Source organism: Eleutherodactylus coqui, chromosome 12 (assembly GCF_035609145.1).
Source record: "Eleutherodactylus coqui strain aEleCoq1 chromosome 12, aEleCoq1.hap1, whole genome shotgun sequence".
Classification (NCBI taxonomy): domain Eukaryota; kingdom Metazoa; phylum Chordata; class Amphibia; order Anura; family Eleutherodactylidae; genus Eleutherodactylus; species Eleutherodactylus coqui.
Window position 1 is genome coordinate 17,554,743 of NC_089848.1, and position 20,311 is coordinate 17,575,053.

General features: G+C 40.9%; 1 protein-coding gene across 2 annotated transcripts in view; it reads right to left on the reverse strand.

Annotated features, from left to right (window-relative positions):
• ELMO1 (engulfment and cell motility 1) overlaps positions 1–20,311 on the reverse strand; it is a 463,885-nt gene that overhangs the window by 243,228 nt on the left and 200,346 nt on the right. For both annotated transcript variants that reach the window (XM_066585169.1, XM_066585170.1), the window contains 2 exons: positions 11,904–12,008; positions 9,662–9,770 (listed from right to left, as the gene is read on the reverse strand). In XM_066585169.1, the coding sequence (XP_066441266.1) occupies positions 9,662–9,770; positions 11,904–12,008 (214 nt within the window). The remainder of the gene's footprint in view (positions 1–9,661; positions 9,771–11,903; positions 12,009–20,311) is intronic.

Consider the following 20,311-nt stretch of genomic DNA (forward strand, 5'->3'; position numbering starts at 1 on the left):
GGAAATTTGGCACGAGCATTGATTATATCATAAATAGGAAAAGCTAATGGGTTCCAACTCGATTATTCAATTCTATGCGCAAAAGAATTAGCGTCCAAAGTTTACGTACAGAATCTAATTCTCTCACTTCCCGGTGTCATAGAAACTCGAAATTTGGCAGGAGCATTGATTATGTCATAAATAGGAAAAGCTAATGGGTCCCAACTCCATTATTCAATTCTATGCGCAAAAGAATTAACGTCCAAATTTTACGTACGGAATGTAATTTTCTCACTTTCCGGTGTCATAGAAACGTGAAATATGGCACGAGCATTGATTATGTCATAAATAGGAAAAGCTAAATGGTCCTAACTCTAATATTCAATTCTAGCGCAAAAGAATTTGCGTCCAAATTTTACGTACGGAATGTAATTTTCTCACTTTCCGGTGTCATCGAAATGTGAAATTTGGCACGAGCATTAATTATGTCATAAATAGGAAAAGCTAATGGATCCCACCTCGATTATTCAATTCTATGCGCAAAAGAATTAGCGTCCACATTTTAGGTATGGAATCTAATTCTCTCACTTCCTGATGTCATTTTATATAAAGGAAACGTCGCATGGTTACCTCCCCGTGGTGTTTCCTAGGTAACGCAGAGAACTATGCAAAATGGTGAACATATGTTTTTCCGGTATCTCTAAAGTAACCATGACTTCATAAGATTTCCGTGTGAACACCAGATAAAGACCAGTACCAAATTAACTCGGGCGAAGCCGGGTATATCAGCTAGTTAACTATAAGGCTAACTTCACACGGGCAAGTGCAATATGGTCCGTGAATCCCGCTTCCATATTGCGCTCCCCAACATGTGAATTCCCCGAAGATGTGAGGGGTTTTCACGTCAAAACAGCCTTGCATCACTTTGGGGTAGAAGCTATTTCCCGCTGTAACTGCCATAGCGGAGGATCGCGGACTTTCTCTCCTTGTTTTCAATGAGAGACCCACATTGCATGCACCTAGCACATGGTGCAATGCTGCCGCTGGCCCCATTAACAGCAATGGGTGCTGCGATGCAAGAGCACACAGAAAATGACAACATGCCGCAATTTGTTTCCTGCATCGCATCACAGGTGCCATGCAGGAAAATGTTGCTCATGTTTTTGAGCCTATTCAAAAGAATGGGGTTCATATTTGTAGAAGACATGTGCATGTTGCAACGCACCAATCTTGTGCGATTTTCTCGCCAGTGTGAAGGCAGCCTAAAACATGCAACAAACAATACCTCAGATGCACAGTGTGGTCTCTTCAGTAAACATCTCTTTGATATTCGCAACCCTGATACTCATAATTTATTGGATGCATCCAAAAATTTTGTGGACTGAGTAGCTTACATGCATTTGCAGTCATGGTGACTGAAAAAGTTAATGCACCGATGGCGATTGGAACGGAGTGCTTCCTATTAAAAAAGCCTTTTGGATACGAACATTGGATACATGGTGTTTGAAGGGTTTACATTTTAGAACAGATTTATCCTATCTATATTAAATTAGTTGTATTCCATCATTCAACAAAGGGTTACTAAATTAAGCTAGAGCTAATGACATCAATGGAAGTCAATGGGTGTATCTACATAAAAGGTCAGTTTTGCTGTGTAACCTGACATACTATGACTAAGAGAGCTTTATTTTTAGTTCGAAACACGTCCCAAGCTTCGGGCTGCATATGCTTTTTTAAACCCTTAATGCTCAATGACGTAAAGTTTGATCCCACTGCATACAATACAGGCGACGGCTGTTTCTTTCACCTGCCACCTGATCTCAGATGTTAACCCTCTAAATGTCACTGTCAATTATGACAGCATCATTTAAAGGTCCCGATCGGAGTTCGGGGGTTCATTTCAGTTGCCATGGCAGCTGGGGCCACCATACCGCAAGAGTGATCAAAACACTGCCACTTGATGTTCCCTATGGGGACTAAAAGAGAAAAATTTAATCAGTTCAAAAACACATTTTATTATTTAAAAAAATAAGCTAATAAAAGTTTAACAACAATTTCCCATATTTCTAATTAAAAAATCTAAAATAATACTCAACTTCAGGGTGGACACCCACTAGCGTTTTTTTTTTCTTGCGCTGTGAGAGCGAGTAAAAACACTCGCCTCGCAGGACAAAAAAAAACGCTGCGATATCGCAAAATGCTTTCAATTGGGCCGGCAGCAGCAGCGCCAGCCCCATGGAAAGCATAGGGAGTATATCGCAGAATTCTGTCACAGCTGTGGCAGAAGTCCAGGATGTTATCCCATTGCTTTCAATGGGATCGGCGCTGCTGCTGCTGGCCCCATTGAAAGCGGTGGGTTTTAGGCAACTCTTGCAGCATGATTTTTGGGGAATATCATTTCAAGCCCTTTCCCCGAAAATCATGCTGCGGAGGTTACCTAAAACCCACTGCTTTCAATGGGGCCGGCAGCAGCGCCGACCCATTGAAAGCAATGGGATAGCATTGCTGTGACAGCTGTGGCAGAGGATTCCTTCAGCCCCGCAGGAAGAAAACTCCTGCCACAGCTGCAATAGCTGTGGCAGAAGTCTGCGATATACTCCCTATGTTTTCAATTGGGCTAGCGCTGCTGTCGCTGGCCCTATTGAAAACACTGGGCAAAATCGCAAATGTCTTCTCTGCGATGCAAAGCTCTACTGAAAAATCGTAAAGGAGTATGAAACCATTGAATATTATTGATTTCATAATCATCGCTGTCGCATCGCAGGGAAAAATATCCTTAGTGGGTGTCCACCCTTAGAATTGTGTTTTTTAGTCACACTGTCTCCAAGAAAAAAATATAATTAAAATAGATTTAGAAAAAAAAGTGTTGCGTACTTAGGGGTTAATATGTCTTTTTTCTGAGCAAAGGGTAATATTTTAACATAAAGATAACTGCTGGAAATATCTGAAGGGGATTCCTAGGATGTGAAACCCCTGGATGGTCATCAAATAGTCCAAATATCAACAGCACTGTAAATAAAGGCAGATAGTAGTGCAGGAGTATGTCTGCTGTGCAAGTCTACCCAGAGTCCGGACCTCAGGAATCTTCAGTAGTACAGCAAAAGAGGTGGTGAGGCAGCACAATGGAATCCAACTACTCTCAGACGATTTTCCAGATCTTTATTATAGTCTAAACATACAAAACGCAACGTTTCGACTATTAAACTATGGTCTTTGTCAAGCTTAACAAAGACCATAGTTTAATGGTCGTAACGTCGCGTTTTTGTATGTTTGAACTATAATAAAGACCTGTTTTTTACCATGAGAATCGTCTGAAAGAAGTTGGATTCCTTTGTGCTGCCTCACCACCTCTTTTGCTAAATCCCTAGATGCTGTCACAACCAGGGGTTTCACCTTGTTGTCAATGGGGCTTGCAGCAGCAGCTCGACCCCATGGTAAACATAGGGATAAGATCGCGCTCCTCTACCACAGCTGTGACAGGGGATTCCTTCATCCCTGCGGGGAGTCCCCTTATCACTGTGACAGCATCTAAAGGAGTCCATTGATGAGGTGATATTACTTGTTCTTTTTGTAACAATATGCACTAGATTTGAAATCACATTAATGAATCTGCTGCAATGTACTTCATTACATTTGAAGAAACAAGAAACAAATCCGTGAATGGCGGCTATTTGGACGCAGAATGCTGCCGCTTCACCGCGCAATCACAAACTCTCTGCATTTACCAGAAAAAGGTAAGGCAGAGGAACAACTGTTTACCACTTCCTCTCAGAGAGACAATTTTCTACAGGCTTCTGCCAAGACCCAAGAGACTTCATTAAAAACTCCACTACTTACTCAGCAACTGAGCACAAATATGTCACCCAAGTGGAAATGATGATCCTCTAAATCATCAGATGAAAATCACACCTTCCTAGTTTACATAGCAGCTTCCTGTAATTATGCTTGGAGGCTGTTTGAATTAATATTATATTCAGCACTAGATGAAATTTGCATAATACTTTCTCAACTTCTTGATTAACATGCAAATTTTAGAGTAAGATGATTAAAAACGAAAGCTTGGTACGAGGCAACATTTAACTTGCATTTCCAGTTCGGCGTTATATTCAGAATTTGGCTCCAAAAGAAAAAAATATAGTTACAATATGTGTCAGAAATGAATATTGCTCTTCACAACCTAAGCAACGTACAAATTAAAAAATATTAAGTTGGACACTGCCTTGTAGTAACGTCCTGACAGTCACATTAATATTTGAAAAGCCCTCCAAAAAAGGTCACTTTTCTATTGTAAATTCTGAAATTGTCAGATTATCTCTCCCCCTAATTAACACACATATATATATATATATACATACACACACACACACACACACACACACACACACACACACACACACACACACACACATATATACACATATATACACACACGCACGTACACATACATGGCCACTAGAGGGCTTGAGAGTACCCAAGGGAGAACATGAGAGTGACCGATCTGCTGAGGCTCAAGAGCCAGAAGTCTGACATGTGTTGATGGCCTCTAGATGGGTTTGTAAATGAAGATATTACCAGCAGCACAAGAAGAGAACCCACAGTCGTGGTAGGACCTTCAAAGATGCAGCACCTTTCTACGCCTGTGGATGCTGCCACGTTTCTTTATCGTTATACACCCTAGATGGGTTTAAGACATGGACTTTGTTATTTGCTTGAGGCACTAGGACTGTATGGTAGACAGGGCAAAAAAAATTGTATTTAGCGTCCGGGGACGTGCATGTGTACAGTGACGTATAACAGTACGAAGATTATATTATGCTTTCTGTTAATGTGCCAAAATAAAAAAAAAGAAAACAGATTAACTGAGCTTTACCAAACTTCTGGCCTGGAAGTGGATTACTGATGTGCAACCAATTCACCTAGGAGGAAAGGTGGCGATCTATTGAGCTAGCAGCTCCCAACCCTCAGAACCTAGCCATCTTAAGTGAATTTTTAACCCCTTAGAGAATTAATTTTAGTCTTGAAAGGGGTATTACCCAGATGGCCATGCTATGCTAACTAGGTCTAACCACTCTCTCTCACCATCCAACGTAGCCCCTTCAATATCTGAGGCCTCTTAAAAAGCCTTTGGAAACACACCCCATAACCATTAAATAACAAGTCTCCAGATCAGAAACTCTTCAAAACTAACATTCCCCTTACTTACTGGTTCTTAGGTTAATGTTTTTTAGTTAAACACATACATGTTACAAGACATAATATGATCCGATTCTTATTAGTTTACTCATAAATGTATAAAGGTAATTCCAGCTAAACATGGTGGCAATTGATGTAGAAAACTTTACTGCCAGCAAGCATAGGAATACAGTAAGTACTAAAACTAATCAAATGTCAAAAGAAGGGAACATGAATTATATAGGTTACAGACCCACTATAAATGCAGGATAGATTTCTGTTTCATGGCCTGAAATGAGCAGTTCATGCACGAAAAATGGCTAAATGTTGCCTACTTAGAAATATGTTGCTTGATCAGACATTGTAATGTGAGAACGCCGGAGCCGGACAGAAGAGGGCAGACTGCGCAAGCGCGTCTAATCCAGGCAGAAGAAGGCTTCGGGCGGCGCCATGGAGACGGGGACGCCAGCGCCGGAGGGGGTAAGTGTATAACTTCTGTATGGCTCATATTTAATGCACGATGTACATTACAAAGTGCATTAATATGGCCATACAGAAGTGCTTAACCCCACTTGCTTTCGCGGGACAACCCCTTTAAATTAGTAATGGAAAAATATATAAGAAATAAGTGTGAATGACTCATAAAACAGCAAACAAAAAAAAACTGCATTAAAACACAAAATGTTATTATGTTATATAAAACAGAAGTGTCAGACAGCTGAGATCTAAAAAAGGACCACAAGAAAATGCACAGAAGCAGCTGTTATTATTCCAAACTTGTATGAATATTAATTATCTGATTACACAGCAATATGAATAACACTGATTTGGGAGCCGTAATGCGACAAGTAGATAAACGGAATATTCATTCAGATCCACATTCAATAAACAAAAACAAACAATGACAATGATACTAATAAAAGAAATGTATCACCGTGTCTGCAAAAGTCAAAACAGGACTATTAAACTATCATGATATTTATCCCGCAGGCTGAGCACCTTAAAAATATTTGCCAATATTGCTGTTTTTTTATTTTGTAAAAGTGGTAGACTATAACACAAACAACAAATTATAAACTGTAGCGACCTACTGAACCAAAAAGGTGTCATTTTTATTTAACCAAGAATCGTATAAAAAATGTAACCCAAAAAACAATGTCAGAATTCAGTTTTTTTCCCATTCCAATATTTTTTTTTTCCGTTTTTGAGTTTTTCACTACATTAACCCTTTCCAATCCAATTTGTATTCTGGTTTTCCTAGGGGTTTACTCTTTTTCTGCCGTTATACAATGGCGCTGTATGCTGGCTAAAACCAGTACTGCATGGGGTGACAAATTGGATAGGCTCCGACAGTAGAGAGGCTGGCAATATACAGTAAGAGAACCCCGACGGACGTCTTCCAACATCGGAGCTGTACAGCCTTAAATCATAATGTCTTCAGAGGTCAGACAGTGGATTGGAAAGGGTTAAGGGATACATTAACTGGTGCCATTAAAAATACAACTTTTTATACAAAAAAAACAAGCCCCCACACAGCTATGTTGACAGAAAAATAAAAAGTTACAGCTTTTGTCAGGCGAGAATAAAAAAAAATGACAAAGAAGAAAATGAAAAATGACTTCAGCGCCAAGGGTTAAAGTAAATGTCTGAACTTTCTTTTCTTTTTTTAATTTAAGTAGATGCAAAATGGAGTTGTGATATATTTGAGTCTGGAATGAAAAATTAAACAACCTTGTGAACAGTCCTAAATATTTCCTGACACTTTTGTGTATATATAAAAGTGGACAGACCTCTTAACCCTCTTCCCACTCAGCACAGTGGGAAGTACTTCGTGTAAATCGAAGACCTTAATTTTGAAATAAGTTTGTGCCCTTTTCAGCAGGCACAGCTCCTCTACTGCAATGGCTGATCCCAGCCACTTAACCCTTTAGATGCCGAGGTCAATACAAACTGCGATATCTTAATGGTTTACAAAGGTAGGGGGCTCCCTATCTCACCTCATCACTGTCCCTCCTTGGGAAACAATCACAACAGTGATGCTTGTTAGGGCAGCTGAAAGCCTAATGATGATCTCCGGGCCTGCAATGGATGTAAGCCCTATTGGGGCTTGCCAAAGGCAGGGTCAAATGGGCTGCCAGTTAAGATAATGACAGTTAGGACGCAGTCAGGCGAGCGTTTTTTTTTGTGCGCGACTCTGTGCGCAAAAAAAAGCACAGCTATTGAAACCATTGGTTTCCTGTGCAACGCTCACATGTCCATTTTTTTACAGGCACAAAATCTTTGCACCTGCAAAAGATAGGATATGCGTGCATCAGCAAGGTCCGTGCTACACGTAAAGATTCCCCTCATTACTGAACATTGTGACAATACTGTCACAGTGTGCAGTAATGATGGGACTTCGACCGGGGACAAAAAAATTCCCTGCCACAGCTGAGGATCGTGATGTTAACCCATTACTTTCAATGAGGCCAGTGCTGCAGTCAGCCCATTGAAAGCAGTTGCATGCAGGCAACCCCCGCAGTGATTTTCGGGAAAGGGCAAGAAATATAAGCCCTTCTTTGAAAATCATCCTTAGCTGGTGTAAAAGAATAAAAAAAATATATACATCACCACTTCGCTGCTGTTAGGGCTCTGGCACATCTTCTCGCCGGCTCCCTGGCACTGTTCTGAGGTACTTTCTCCTGGCTGGGGATTTAAAAATCCCTGCCTCCGGAAAGTGCTGGGTCTGATTGGCTGAGCGTGCAGCCAATCACAGGCAGCGCTCAGTCATTCATTGAATAACAGCTGAGCGCTGACTGTGATAGATCACAGCGCTCAGCCAATCAGACACAGCGCTCAGCCATTCATTGAATTCAATGACTCAATGAATGGCTGAGCGCTGCCTCTGATTGGCTGAGCCTTGTGACCAATCACAGACAGCACTCAGCTGTTACTCAATGAATGGTTTGAGTGCTGTCTGCGACTGGCTGAGCGCTCAGCCAATCAGACCCAACACTTTCAGGAGGCGGGGATTTTTAAAACCCCAGCCAGGAGAAAGTACTTCAGAGCAGTGCCAGCGTGAAGTATTGCCTGAGCCCCGACAGCGAAAGAGAGTGGATGTATTTTTTTTTATAGCAGCTAGGGATGATTTTCAGGGAAGGGCTTTTATTTCAAGCCATTCTCCGAAAATCACTGAAGGGTTGGCTGCATCCCATTGCTATCAATGAGGTGGCAGTAGTGCCGGCCCCATTAAATGGAATGGGTATGAAGCTGTGGTCACGTGCATTTTTAACATGCGTGGAGCGCATTTGTTTTTTGAGCATATAGGCACGCAAAAAAAACAAACGCTCGTCTGACTGAGCCCTTAGTCATTACACACTGAACTACATACAGTTGTAGCAAGCAACAAATGAACATCTGAATTATATTAACATGCGCTTGTCTCTTGACTTATGCAATTTGTGTAGCATGGCTGCCCACTAACTTTGTATTGTAGCGGGTACAAATCATGTATGAACTTTTGTTGAGCAAAAAGTGTTCGTTTTGTGCTTGCTACATCTATCAGTAATGCAGTGCATTGTGTTAAATGATTATAATTTCAAGTTTCCTTGTGTTACTAATGAATGATGTGAAGACAAATAGTTTCAAATATAAAAACAAAAATTGAAATATAAAATTGCCATTTTAAAGAAAAAAAAGACCCCTAAAAAAGTTGGAAGCATCTGTAATCATTTCTACTAAAATTTAAAATTGTGATGTTTATCCTCGATGGCATACACCATTCAGAAACAAAAGCAATCCCAGAATTGTGTTTTTTTTTATGTCGCCTTCCAACAAATTACATAAATATATAAACATGATGCTAACAAAATCCACTGGCCAAATATAAGAACAATTTTGACGCCAAATACTTTTAATAAATTACGGTAAATATCTTGGGAAAAAACAAAATTATTTTCTGCCGCCATCTTCTGATAGCAATAACTATTTTACTTTTCCACTGACAAAGTTGTGTGGGGGTTCGTTTTTTAGGGGACATCCTGTAGTTTCTATTGGTACCATTTTGGAGTATATACGACATTTTGATCACTGTTTATTAAATTTTTTCTTGTGAATAGGGTTGTTTTTTTTCCATGTGACATTCATTGTGCCGGGATAAATAATGCATTACTTTGATAGATCAGACTTTTCCCAATGCAATGATACCAAATATGTTTTGTTTTGCCTTTTTAAATAGGAATGTGTTTTTTTTATTATTTCTAATAAAACTTTTTAAACTAATTTTTACATTTTTCTTTTTAGACCTCATAGGGGACGTGAGTTTGCGATACTGCCGTATAATGTAATACCACAATATTACATTATACTGCGATCTGGCATGGCTTGATAGGCAAGCAGCCATAGCATACTGTTTACTATGGGAGTGTGTCTGCAAATGACCCAAGAGGAGAGTCACGCTTATAGACGAATTGCTGACTAGCCTAAATTAACTGCATGACAAAATAAAAAGCCATTTGTAGTGTGTACTCACGTAGCTCTCCCACTTTGAGGATTTCACAAAGCATCTTAGTAAGTTCAATGCTACTATGACCAAAGGGACATTCATGCTTGTCTTCCCGACTGCTGTTTTCCAATACAATCTGTCATGAAAGCGACAATGAGGATCACAACACACATATAGCATAAATGTCCTTAATAATGTTACATAGTACAAAGGCCGCCACCCAGGTCCTCAATATACCAGCTAAAGAGGATTCCCACCAGAAAGCCCCACACATCTGGATGCCTTGAGGAATGGACTATTTTTATTCAGGATTTTTTCTGATGGTGAATTTGTAGAAATTCAGCACACTCCAGTTTTGATTAAAGGGGTTTTCTAGCACTTCAGCATTGATGACTTTTTCCTGAGATAGTTAATCTATAACAGTTTGGTGGGGTCAATCGCTGATGGGTGAGCGCCACTGTCGCTTCACTATATTCGAGGTACTACATTTCGTAGTGGCTGCACACAGTACTGCCGCTCAGTCCATTTGACCGATGAATGAGATGTCACAGACTTGAGAAGAGATCACTGCTTTCACCCAAGCGCCACAACCTCTTCAATCAGCTGATAGCCAGGGATAACAAGTGACAGACCACCACCAATCAGATATTGATCACCTAATCCTAGTGTTTCCCTACACCAGTCTTCAAAGAACCCCAACAGTTCATGTTTCCAAGATATCCTATAGTAAGGACACGTGTGGCTCTGACAATAATGATATCACCTGTGCAATACTGAGGAAATCCAGAAAACGTGACCCATTGGGATGCCATAGGCACTATAGTTGGAAAACACTGACCTATTCGGAGAACAGGTCATCACTACAGTCCCAGAAAACACCTCTAAACTGTAGCTTAACTGTTAGTCAGCTGGACACCGCTAAGCCCTTTTCTATCCGGTGGGCTCCACTGATACAATAACTTTGCATACCAGATATGAAGTATAAACTTCTGAGTGTAACGGCAAAACATTTCCAGCGACACGTGTTAAGCTCATATAGGTTTATGTTTTCAGCGAGAACTGCCATAATATGGAGAGACCAGCTGAAAACCACAGAGGATAAATCCAATAAATGGAATATGTTGGCCGACTGCGCATGCAATTCTGGTAATGGTAAATGAGCCACCTGCAGTATTATTACTTATGCAGAATACACAGCAGCCCTTCTATTGTAAGTGGAAATACACACGCTGCCACCGTTCATAGATGTCTATTATTAGATTATAAAAGGCCTTTTGTACGAGACATTCTTCCGTCATCCTCAGAAAGCAGAATGCGGCCTATTTTTATTGATGCTATTCAGCTATAAATGCAGCCTTTAGCTTTTCCGCAGTTCAAAAAGCTTCACTTAGATTGAAAGGTAACTGCGGGAGTTCAATGCCAGTTACAGGGGAAAAAATACATTATACCATATTTTCGTTCTTGTGTGCTGCTCACACACCAAGCATTTTAGGAACAATGCTGTGCAGTTCAATCCTACTGGTAAAATGCTTAAAATAGACCTTGGAGGGCTCAGATAGTATGTAGGCTAGGGCAAATCTGGCTTCATGCAGTAGGCGACTAGCATACACCTATAGTCAAGGTAGATTAGTACAGACACAGGCTTATTTTGGGACGGAGAATTGTGTTGCATGAGATGATTTTCTCTGAGCTTGTACCAATCACACCTAATATGGCACCCACAGTATATTGAACAACGCAATGGCACGAACAGTGAGTATGGTAGAATTAGTGGAACAGGAAGTGGCACATTCTCGTTCAATGGAAGTCTTCAAACAGAGGCAAGACAGACATCTGTCTGGGATAATTTAGTGATTCTCCATTGAGCAGGGGGTTGGACCCGATGACCCTGGAGGTCCCTTCCAACTCTACTATTCTATGAGCTTAAGGAAATACTTTATTTCCACCCTCAGTCCTTCCAATAAAGGACAGTGACACAATTTTTATAATTTTCTGCCTCCGCGCATCCCCACAATGGTTTTGAAATAAAACTATCAATATGTTATTGAAGTGTGGACTTTCAGCTTTATTTCAAGGGATTTAGGCCAAGGCTTAAAAGTATCTGAATAACTGACCAATAAACAGCTTTAAAGGTCCAGTGCGGCCTGTTACCTCCCCAAAAGTCATACAAAGTGACAAAAGAAAAACAGTAGAAATGTAAACTACAAAATGCTATGTAAAATGCAGGCAATGTTAAAGGCTAAGGAAGATAAGTTAAAAAGATCCTTACCCGTATATAAGCATCCTGATGATGCTTAGCAAAGTACAGCATGTTGTCAAGGGCCAGCATCCCTGGAGGAGTATGGGTAAAATCCAATGCAGGATTTACATTGTTCTGCAAATAAGTTTACACATGTTAAATCACTTATAAAAATGTATATAAAATGCACACATTTAGATATTTTCAATTCTGAATTTCTGGATACTGCAGCTTATTATGCACATGGTAAACGTTATGTTTTCAATACTTTATGTAAAATCCCACATTTTCATCTAAGCCCCCAAACCTGTCCTGCTTTACCTGGTCACTGGCTGCTGATAACAGGAGGCTGACTTTTACAGAAAATAAGTGAATGGGAGTTAAGGTGGACACCCACTGGGTTTTTTTTTCTCCACAGCGATGCAAGACTAAAGTTAAAGTCTTGCATCGCAGTGCAAGAAAAATGCCAGCATCACGCCGGGATATCGGTATGATGCTGGCATATCGCCAGTCTTTTCATGAATGAATAGCTAAGGGCAGTGTGTGATTGGCTGAGCGCTCAGCCAATAGCTAAGCAGTAGCTGCTATTGGCTGAGCCCCCAGCCAATCTGCACAGCCCTTTCAGGAGGCGGGGATTTTTAAATCCCCGACTGCTGAAAGAGCTTAATAGGAGTGCTGGGGAGCCACCAGGAGGCCGCGGCTGATCGCCAGAGAGGGGAGTATAATTTTTTTACATTTTTTTACACACTTTTGGCAGATTATCGGGGAAGGGCTTATATTTCAATCCGTTCCCCGATAATCATTCCACGGGGCTTGGCAGAAAGCAGTGATTTCAATGGGATCAGCAGCAGTGCCGATCCCATTGAAAGCAATGGGCTAGAATGCCGCGGACTTCTGCCATAGCTGTGACAGCTGTGGCAGAGGATTCCTTTACCCCCGCGGTCCCTGCGGGGATGAAGGAAACTCCTGCCACAGCTGTGACAGCTGTGGCAGAAGTCCCTGGCATTCTGCTTCTCTTTTCAATGGGGCTAGCACTGCTGCCGCTGGCCCCATTGAAAAGACTGGCGATATGCCGGTCCTATACCGGCGTCTTTCTTGCGCTGCGAGGCGAGAGTTTTCTCGTGCTCTCGCAGTGCAAGAAAGAATATATCGCCAGTGGGTGTCCACTCTTATGGAAACAATGTAGCACAGAAAGCTACACTGTTTAATTTGTGAGATACGGATACACAGTAGCTTGATGTGCTGCACTACTTCCCCAACTCCCTCAGTTCCATCAGCTTGACTGACTGTATAAAGCCCAACTGCCTCTTGTAAACCGGAAGAATTGAGGTGGGAGAAAGTCCCCTAATTATAGAAGTAGGCTTGCATCTATTAGACATTTATGGCATACTAGCTGATATACCTGGCCCCACCCAAGTTATTTGATCCAGGTGTTTACGTGTTGTTTGCACTGAAATTTTTATGAAGTCAAGGTTACTTTAAAGTAACCAAGGACTAAAATATGGAATAAAATAAACTAAAATAAGGGAGAATGACTGCAAGATCAGACAGCAACAGAATTGGTTGCCGGCTAACAAGGAGATGTATATGCAGCGTCCTGTAGGATGCCCCCGGACGTATGGCATACGCTGAGGAGCTGGGAGGGCAAGATGCTGGCCTGTCACGGTGGCACTTACCACGCTCCCTCCAAGAGGGATGCACATAGCCAAAGCCAGGGCAGCGCTGGCCCTCTTCTGCACACCCCCAGCATGGGGATGCCCAATAAACAGGAGAACAAGGGATGAGGTTGTCACGAGTGACGCTACAGAGTACCTCTGCACTGGGCCTTGAGTAAGAAAGACCTAGGACTAGCTCACACTCTCTCTCTCTGGGGCCTCACTTACTGATCATGCTGATCCTTGCACGCTCCTCCTCCATCTTTAACACGTGAGGGCTGAAGGTTCCCCACATGTGCCTTTGTGATTTGCTCTATCAGATGGAAGCCCAGACTGAAGAACAACCTTTTCTGGCTATCAATCACTCATATTTATAGCCTCTCTCATACCACGTGACAGGATAGAATTGATACATTTCCAGACAGTCAGCTCACTCTTTGCAGATATTAACCTCTCATTTGCTGCAGCTGTGCAATACACATAACAGAATGACCAGACAGTTTTGCACAGAGCATCTACATAAGACATACATGTATGACATTATGGAAGGAACCAGGAAAGCATGTACTGGGCCACTACATATAGGTCTATATATGAGCTGTAGAAACAAAAGGTATATTTATCATTACCCTCTGGGATTACTCCCAGAGTAATCCACGATATCATAGAGTGAATCATGTGACCTGCCAGAGTGAAAGGGAGGAGACACAAATTAGATATTAGAAAAAACTTTGACAGTGAGGGTGATCAATGAGTGGAACAGGTTACCACGGGAGGTGGTGAGTTCTCCTTCAATGGAAATTTTCAAACAAAGGCTGGAAAAATATCTGTCTGGGATGATTTTGTAAATCCTACTCTGAGCAGGGGGCTGGACCCGATAACCCTGGAGGTCCCTTCCAACACAACGATTCTATGATTCTATATACCTCGAAACGCATTTACAAGCTGTTTTTTATCAATAAACTAAAATCTTTTTGGTAAATATAGATTAGTTATTTTTGTCTGATGGTTGTGCCATAATGGTTCCCCCTCAAAAAGAAAGTATTTTCCTTCTCTGCCTGAGATTTCATATGTTTACCATGTGGGTATAACTTTTCGTAGGGTGGGCTGCACCCTCCTAAAAAAAAAAACAACAAAAAAAAACAACCTAGACTTCTCCATCATATCCCTGCTAACCAAGCTCCAGGTAACCAATTTCAGACCTTTTTCCCCGGGGTCACTCCACTTCTTATTTTCCCTACTTTTTGATGTTCATCACCGCCATTGAGGAGAGAGCCGGAACGGAAGCAGTAAAATGACCATACAAGGTGGTGGGGTAACCTACAGATGTATTGTGGATCGTCTGCTGAGTATGGCAGTAAATCTCTGACCCATCCCATTATGCTGCATTTACACTGGCAATTTGCTCGTGCACGTTGTGTGCTGCAAAATGCACAACACTCACACGAAAATAGAACCCATTATTTTATTTAGGTCAATTTGCATGTGCGATTTCTCGGTTGCAGCAATGCTGCGAGTTATAAAAATTGCTGCATGTCCTATTTTTCTGCGATTCTGCATATCGCATTGCACTCACAAGTACATGCGAGTGTAATCAGAGTTTCAAAAACTTGTGATTTTTATTTGTGTGAAAAATCGCATGTACCATGACAACACTTTTGTTCCTTGCAAAACACCTTGTATTTGCATGAAAAAAAAATCACACGTTAAAAACAACAATTTCGGTTCAAGTACGGACCGAAAGTACTTCTTTTAGTACTGGCTTCCTTGCATGATTTTAGCCCCACCTACAGGGGTGGGACTAAACTCAATTTTACAATTCTTGTAAAACCCTGAATCGTGGCGCAATTAATTTGATCGCCGAGTCCTAGTCCCCCGGTATTTTCTCAGACTAAATAGTTGCCAAAGTTACAGTATTTTATGGTGCAGCTGCAATTCAACATTTCCACAGATAAATTAATGTTACACTACCGTTCAAAAGTTTGGGGTCACCCAAACAATTTTGTGTTTTCCATGAAAAGTCACACTTATTCACCACCATGCGTTGTGAAATGAATAGAAAATAGAGTCAAGACATTGACAAGGTTAGAAATAATGATTTGTATTTGAAATAACATTGTTTTTACATCAAACTTTGCTTTCGTCAAAGAATCCTCCTTTTGCAGCAATTACAGCATTGCAAACCTTTGACATTCTAGCTGTTAATTTGTTGAGGTAAGCTTGTGAAATTGCACCCCACGCTTCTAGAAGTTGGTTGGATGGGCACTTCTGGCGTACCATACGGTCAAGCTGCTCCCACAACAGCTCAATGGGGTTCAGATCTGGTGACTGCGCTGGCCACTCCATTACCGATAGAATACCAGCTGCCTGCTTCTGCTGTAAATAGTTCTTGCACAATTTGGAGGTGTGTTTAGGGTCATTGTCCTGTTGTAGCATGAAATTGGTTCCAATCAAGCGCTATCCACTGGGTATGGCATGGCGTTGCAAAATGGAGTGATAGCCTTCCTTATTCAGAATCCCTTTTACCCTGTACAAATCTCCCACCTTACCAGCACCAAAGCAACCCCAGACCATCACATTACCTCCACCATGCTTAACAGATGGCGTCAGGCATTCTTCCAGCATCTTTTCATTTGTTCTGCGTCTCACAAACGTTCTTCTTTGTGATCCAAACACTTAAAACTTGGATTCATCCGTCCACAACACTTTTTTCCAGTCTTCCCTTGTCCAATGTCTGTGTTCTTTTGCCCATCTTAATCTTTTTCTTTTATTGGCCAGTCTCAGATATGGCTTTTTCTTTGCCACTCTGCCCTGAAGCCCAAAATCCCACAGCCGCCTCTTCACTGTAGATGTTGACACTGGTGTTTTACGGGTACTATTTAATGAAGATGCCAGTTGGGTACCTGTGAGGCGTCTGTTTCTCAAACTAGAGACTCTAATGTGCTTATCTTCTTGCTTAGTTGTGCAACGCGGCCTCCCACTTCTTTTTCTACTCTGGTTAGAGCCTGTTTGTGCTGTCCTCTGAAGGGAGTAGTACACACCGTTGAAGGAAATCTTCAATTTCTTAGCAATTTCTCGCATGGAATAGCCTTCATTTCTAAGAACAAGAATAGACTGTCGAGTTTCAGATGAAAGTTCTCTTTTTCTGGCCATTTTGAGCGTTTAATTGACCCCACAAATGTGATGCTCCAGAAACTCAATCTGCTCACAGGAAGGTCAGTTTTGTAGCTTCTGTAACAAGCTAGACTGTTTTCAGATGTGTGAACATGATTGCACAAGGGTTTTCTAATCATCAATTAGCCTTCTGAGCCAATGAGCAAACACATTGTACCATTAGAACACTGGAGTGATAGTTGCTGGAAATGGGCCTCTATTCACCTTTGTAGATTTTGCACAAAAAAACAGGCATTTGCAGCTAGAATAGTCATTTACCACATTAGCAATGTATAGAGTGCATTTGTTTAAAGTTAGGACTAGTTTAAAGTTATCTTCATTGAAAAGTACAGTGCTTTTCCTTCAAAAATAAGGACATTTCAATGTGACCCCAAACTTTTGAACGGTAGTGTACGTTTAGTTGGCCTTTGACACACTGATTTTGCTTTTAATCAAATCTGCAGAACTAATTAAGACACACAAAAATGATCAAATGCAACCAACCTCTTAATGAAATTGTATTGCAAATATATTCTGAAGAAATTATTGCGTTTTAAAGTTCATCCATACTGAAGACAAATGATGATGAAAATCCACACACAAATCTATCTAATCCTCGTTTTATATCATGCTTCTATTAAAAATGATGAAATACTTACAAATTTAAATAAAAACTTGTTTAAACTGTTACAAAATTAAGTACGGTATCATCCCCTCTGGTTTCCCATTTACTAAAACTTCCTAAGTGGAGGTTCACATCAGATTTTTTAATGTAGGTTTAGCATATATACTTTACATGTACAGAATATCGTATACAAACGTAAGCCATTTCAAGTCTACTAAACGTACTGCCATAGGTTTCAATATTTTTTGTACATTCGTATATGAAAAACCATATACATTTCTCACTCTAAAAGGTGGACACCCACTTGCTATACGATAGTCTTGCGAGAGTGAGTGAAAACGCATGATAATGAAACCAATGATTTTTAATGGTTTCATTCTCACTCGTGATGTTTTCAATGTAATCTTGCATCGCAAAGAAGAAGGGGCGATATCGCCCATGGTTTACAATGGGCCCAGCGGCAGCAGCGCTAGCCCCATTGAAAACGTAGGGAGAACATTGCGTTCCCCTGACACAGCTGTGACACCTATGGCAGGTGATTCCTTCACTCCCGCGGGGACAAAGGAATCCTCTGCCACAGTTGTGGCAGAAGTCCGTGATGCTCTCCTACCTCTTTCAATTGGGCCAGCACAGCTGCTGCCCTATTGAAAGCAGTGGGTTTGCAACAATGATTTTTCAGGGAAGGGCTTAAAATATAAGCACTTCCCTGAAAATCATAGCAAGCTATAAAGGAGAAAAATAAAAATAACTCACCTAGAAGAGTCGTTCGGCTCTTCTTTCCAGCCCCCACAGTCTGTGGCCAATCAGAGGTGGTGCTTTCTAGAGGCACGGATTTTTTAAACCCCGGCCTCCAGAACAAATAAGACGACTGCCGGGGCTGGAGAGAAGAGTCGGACAGCTCTTCTAGGTAAATTAATCTTTTTTTTTTTTACAGCTTGCTATGATTTTTAGGGAAGGGCTTATATTTCAAGCCCTTCCACCAAAATCATCACTGCAAACCCACTGCTTTCAATGAGGCAGCAGCAGTGCAGGCCCGATTGAAAGAAATGGGATAGCATTACAGACTTCTGCCACAGCTGTGGCAGAGGTTTACTTTATCCCAGCACATATTAACTTTTTCCACCACACTTCTGCCCTATTCAGCAATTCCAGCAACCTGATTGGTTGTTTGGGTTGGCTGATTCACTGTCCCTTCCCTGGGGGAGTCACCGATGCGCGTTCGGAAGTTAGGTAAGCTGGAGAGGAGCGGAGGTGGAGTGTGCGTGGTGGTGTGTTAGCATCTGGTCATGCTTATGCATATGTGTGTTGTACAAAAAAAAAAGTTTTTAAATTGACACAATTGCCAAAAAAATGAAAATCGTAATTTTTTTCCTACTGCTTTGCTTAGATTTATTCAAAAATTGTAGGGTGAAAATTCTCAGCAGACCCCTAGATGAATTCATTAATGGGTCTAGTTTTTAAAATGGGATCATGTATGGGGGTTCTCTACAGTTTTCAGCGCTCAAGGGCTCTACAAGTGGGCAATGGGGCCTAAATGACCTTCGTGCAAAATGTCTGTTCTGAAAGTCACCGATTACTCCTTTCATTTTGGGCCCCGTTGTGCATCCAGACATAAGATTAGGGCCACAATGGGTATGTCTCTGAACACGGGAGAAACATGGGTATCCATTTTGGGGTGCAAGTCTTCATTAATGTGTGTGCTGAAGAAAAAAAAGCTGTTTTTAAAATGACAGAATTGCCGAAAAAAAGAAAATCACAATTTTTCCTTCTGCTTTGCTTCAATTCATTCAAACACTGTGGGGTCAAAATGGTCAGTACACCCCTAGATAAATTCATTAAGGGGTCTAGTTTTCAAAATGGGGTCATTTGTGGGGTTGCTCAATGGTTTTGGCAGCTCAAGAACTCTACAAGTGTGCTATGGGGCATAAAAGGCCTTCAAGGAAAATTTCTGCTCTGAAAGCCAGACTACTTTCATTTAGGGCCCCGTTGTGTATCGAGACATAAAATTAGGGCCACAATGGGTATGTTTCTGAACATGGGAGAAACAGGGGTATCTATTTTGGGGTGCAAGTCTTCATTCATATGTGTGCTGAAGAAAAAAAGCTGTTCCTAAAATGACAGAATTGTCTAAAAAACAAAAAATCACAATTTTTTCCTTCTGCTTTGCTTGAATTCATTCAAAAACTGTGGGGTCAAAATGGTCAGTACACCCCTAGATAAATTCATTAAGGAGTCTAGTTTTCAAAATGGGGTCATTTGTGGGGGTCCTCTATGGTTTTGGCCGCTCAAGAGGTCTACAAGTGTGCTATGGGGCCTAAAAGGCCTGCAAGGAAAATTTCTGCTCTGAAAGCCACCGACTACTTCTTTCATGTTGGGCCCCGTTATGCATACAAACATAATATTAGGGCCACAATGGATATGTTTCTGAAAACAGGACAAACAGGGGTATCCATTTTGGGGTGTCACTCCTTATTCTCATGTGCACTATAGAAAAAAAATTGTCTTTAAAATGACATATTTGCAAAAATGTGAATTTATATTTTTTCTCTTCTAAATTGCATTAACTCCTGAAAAAAAAACTGTGCAGTCAAAATACTCCTGACCCCCCTCAGTGAATACAATAAGGGGTGTAGTTTTTAAAATAGGGTCACCTATTTTAGAGCGCCTAAATAGGGTCATTCTGACACCTATGAGCCTTTGCAATCTTGGCTTGGTGCAGGAAAACAAAGTGTTCCTCAAAATGCTGAAAAGTAATTTTAAATTTGTACGTCTCCTAAATGGTTAAAAAAACACCTTAGCAAAAATTTGTACAGTATGTTTGCACGTATTTGCGTAATTACAGTTGAAAATGTGAAAAAAAGTACAATTTTTTCAAAATTTTCCCAATATTGGCACTTTTAATAAATATTCATAAATTCTATTAGTCTATTTTTTCCACGTATATGAAGTACAACATGTGGCGAAAAAACAATGTCAGAATCACTTGGATATGTAAAGCCTTTACG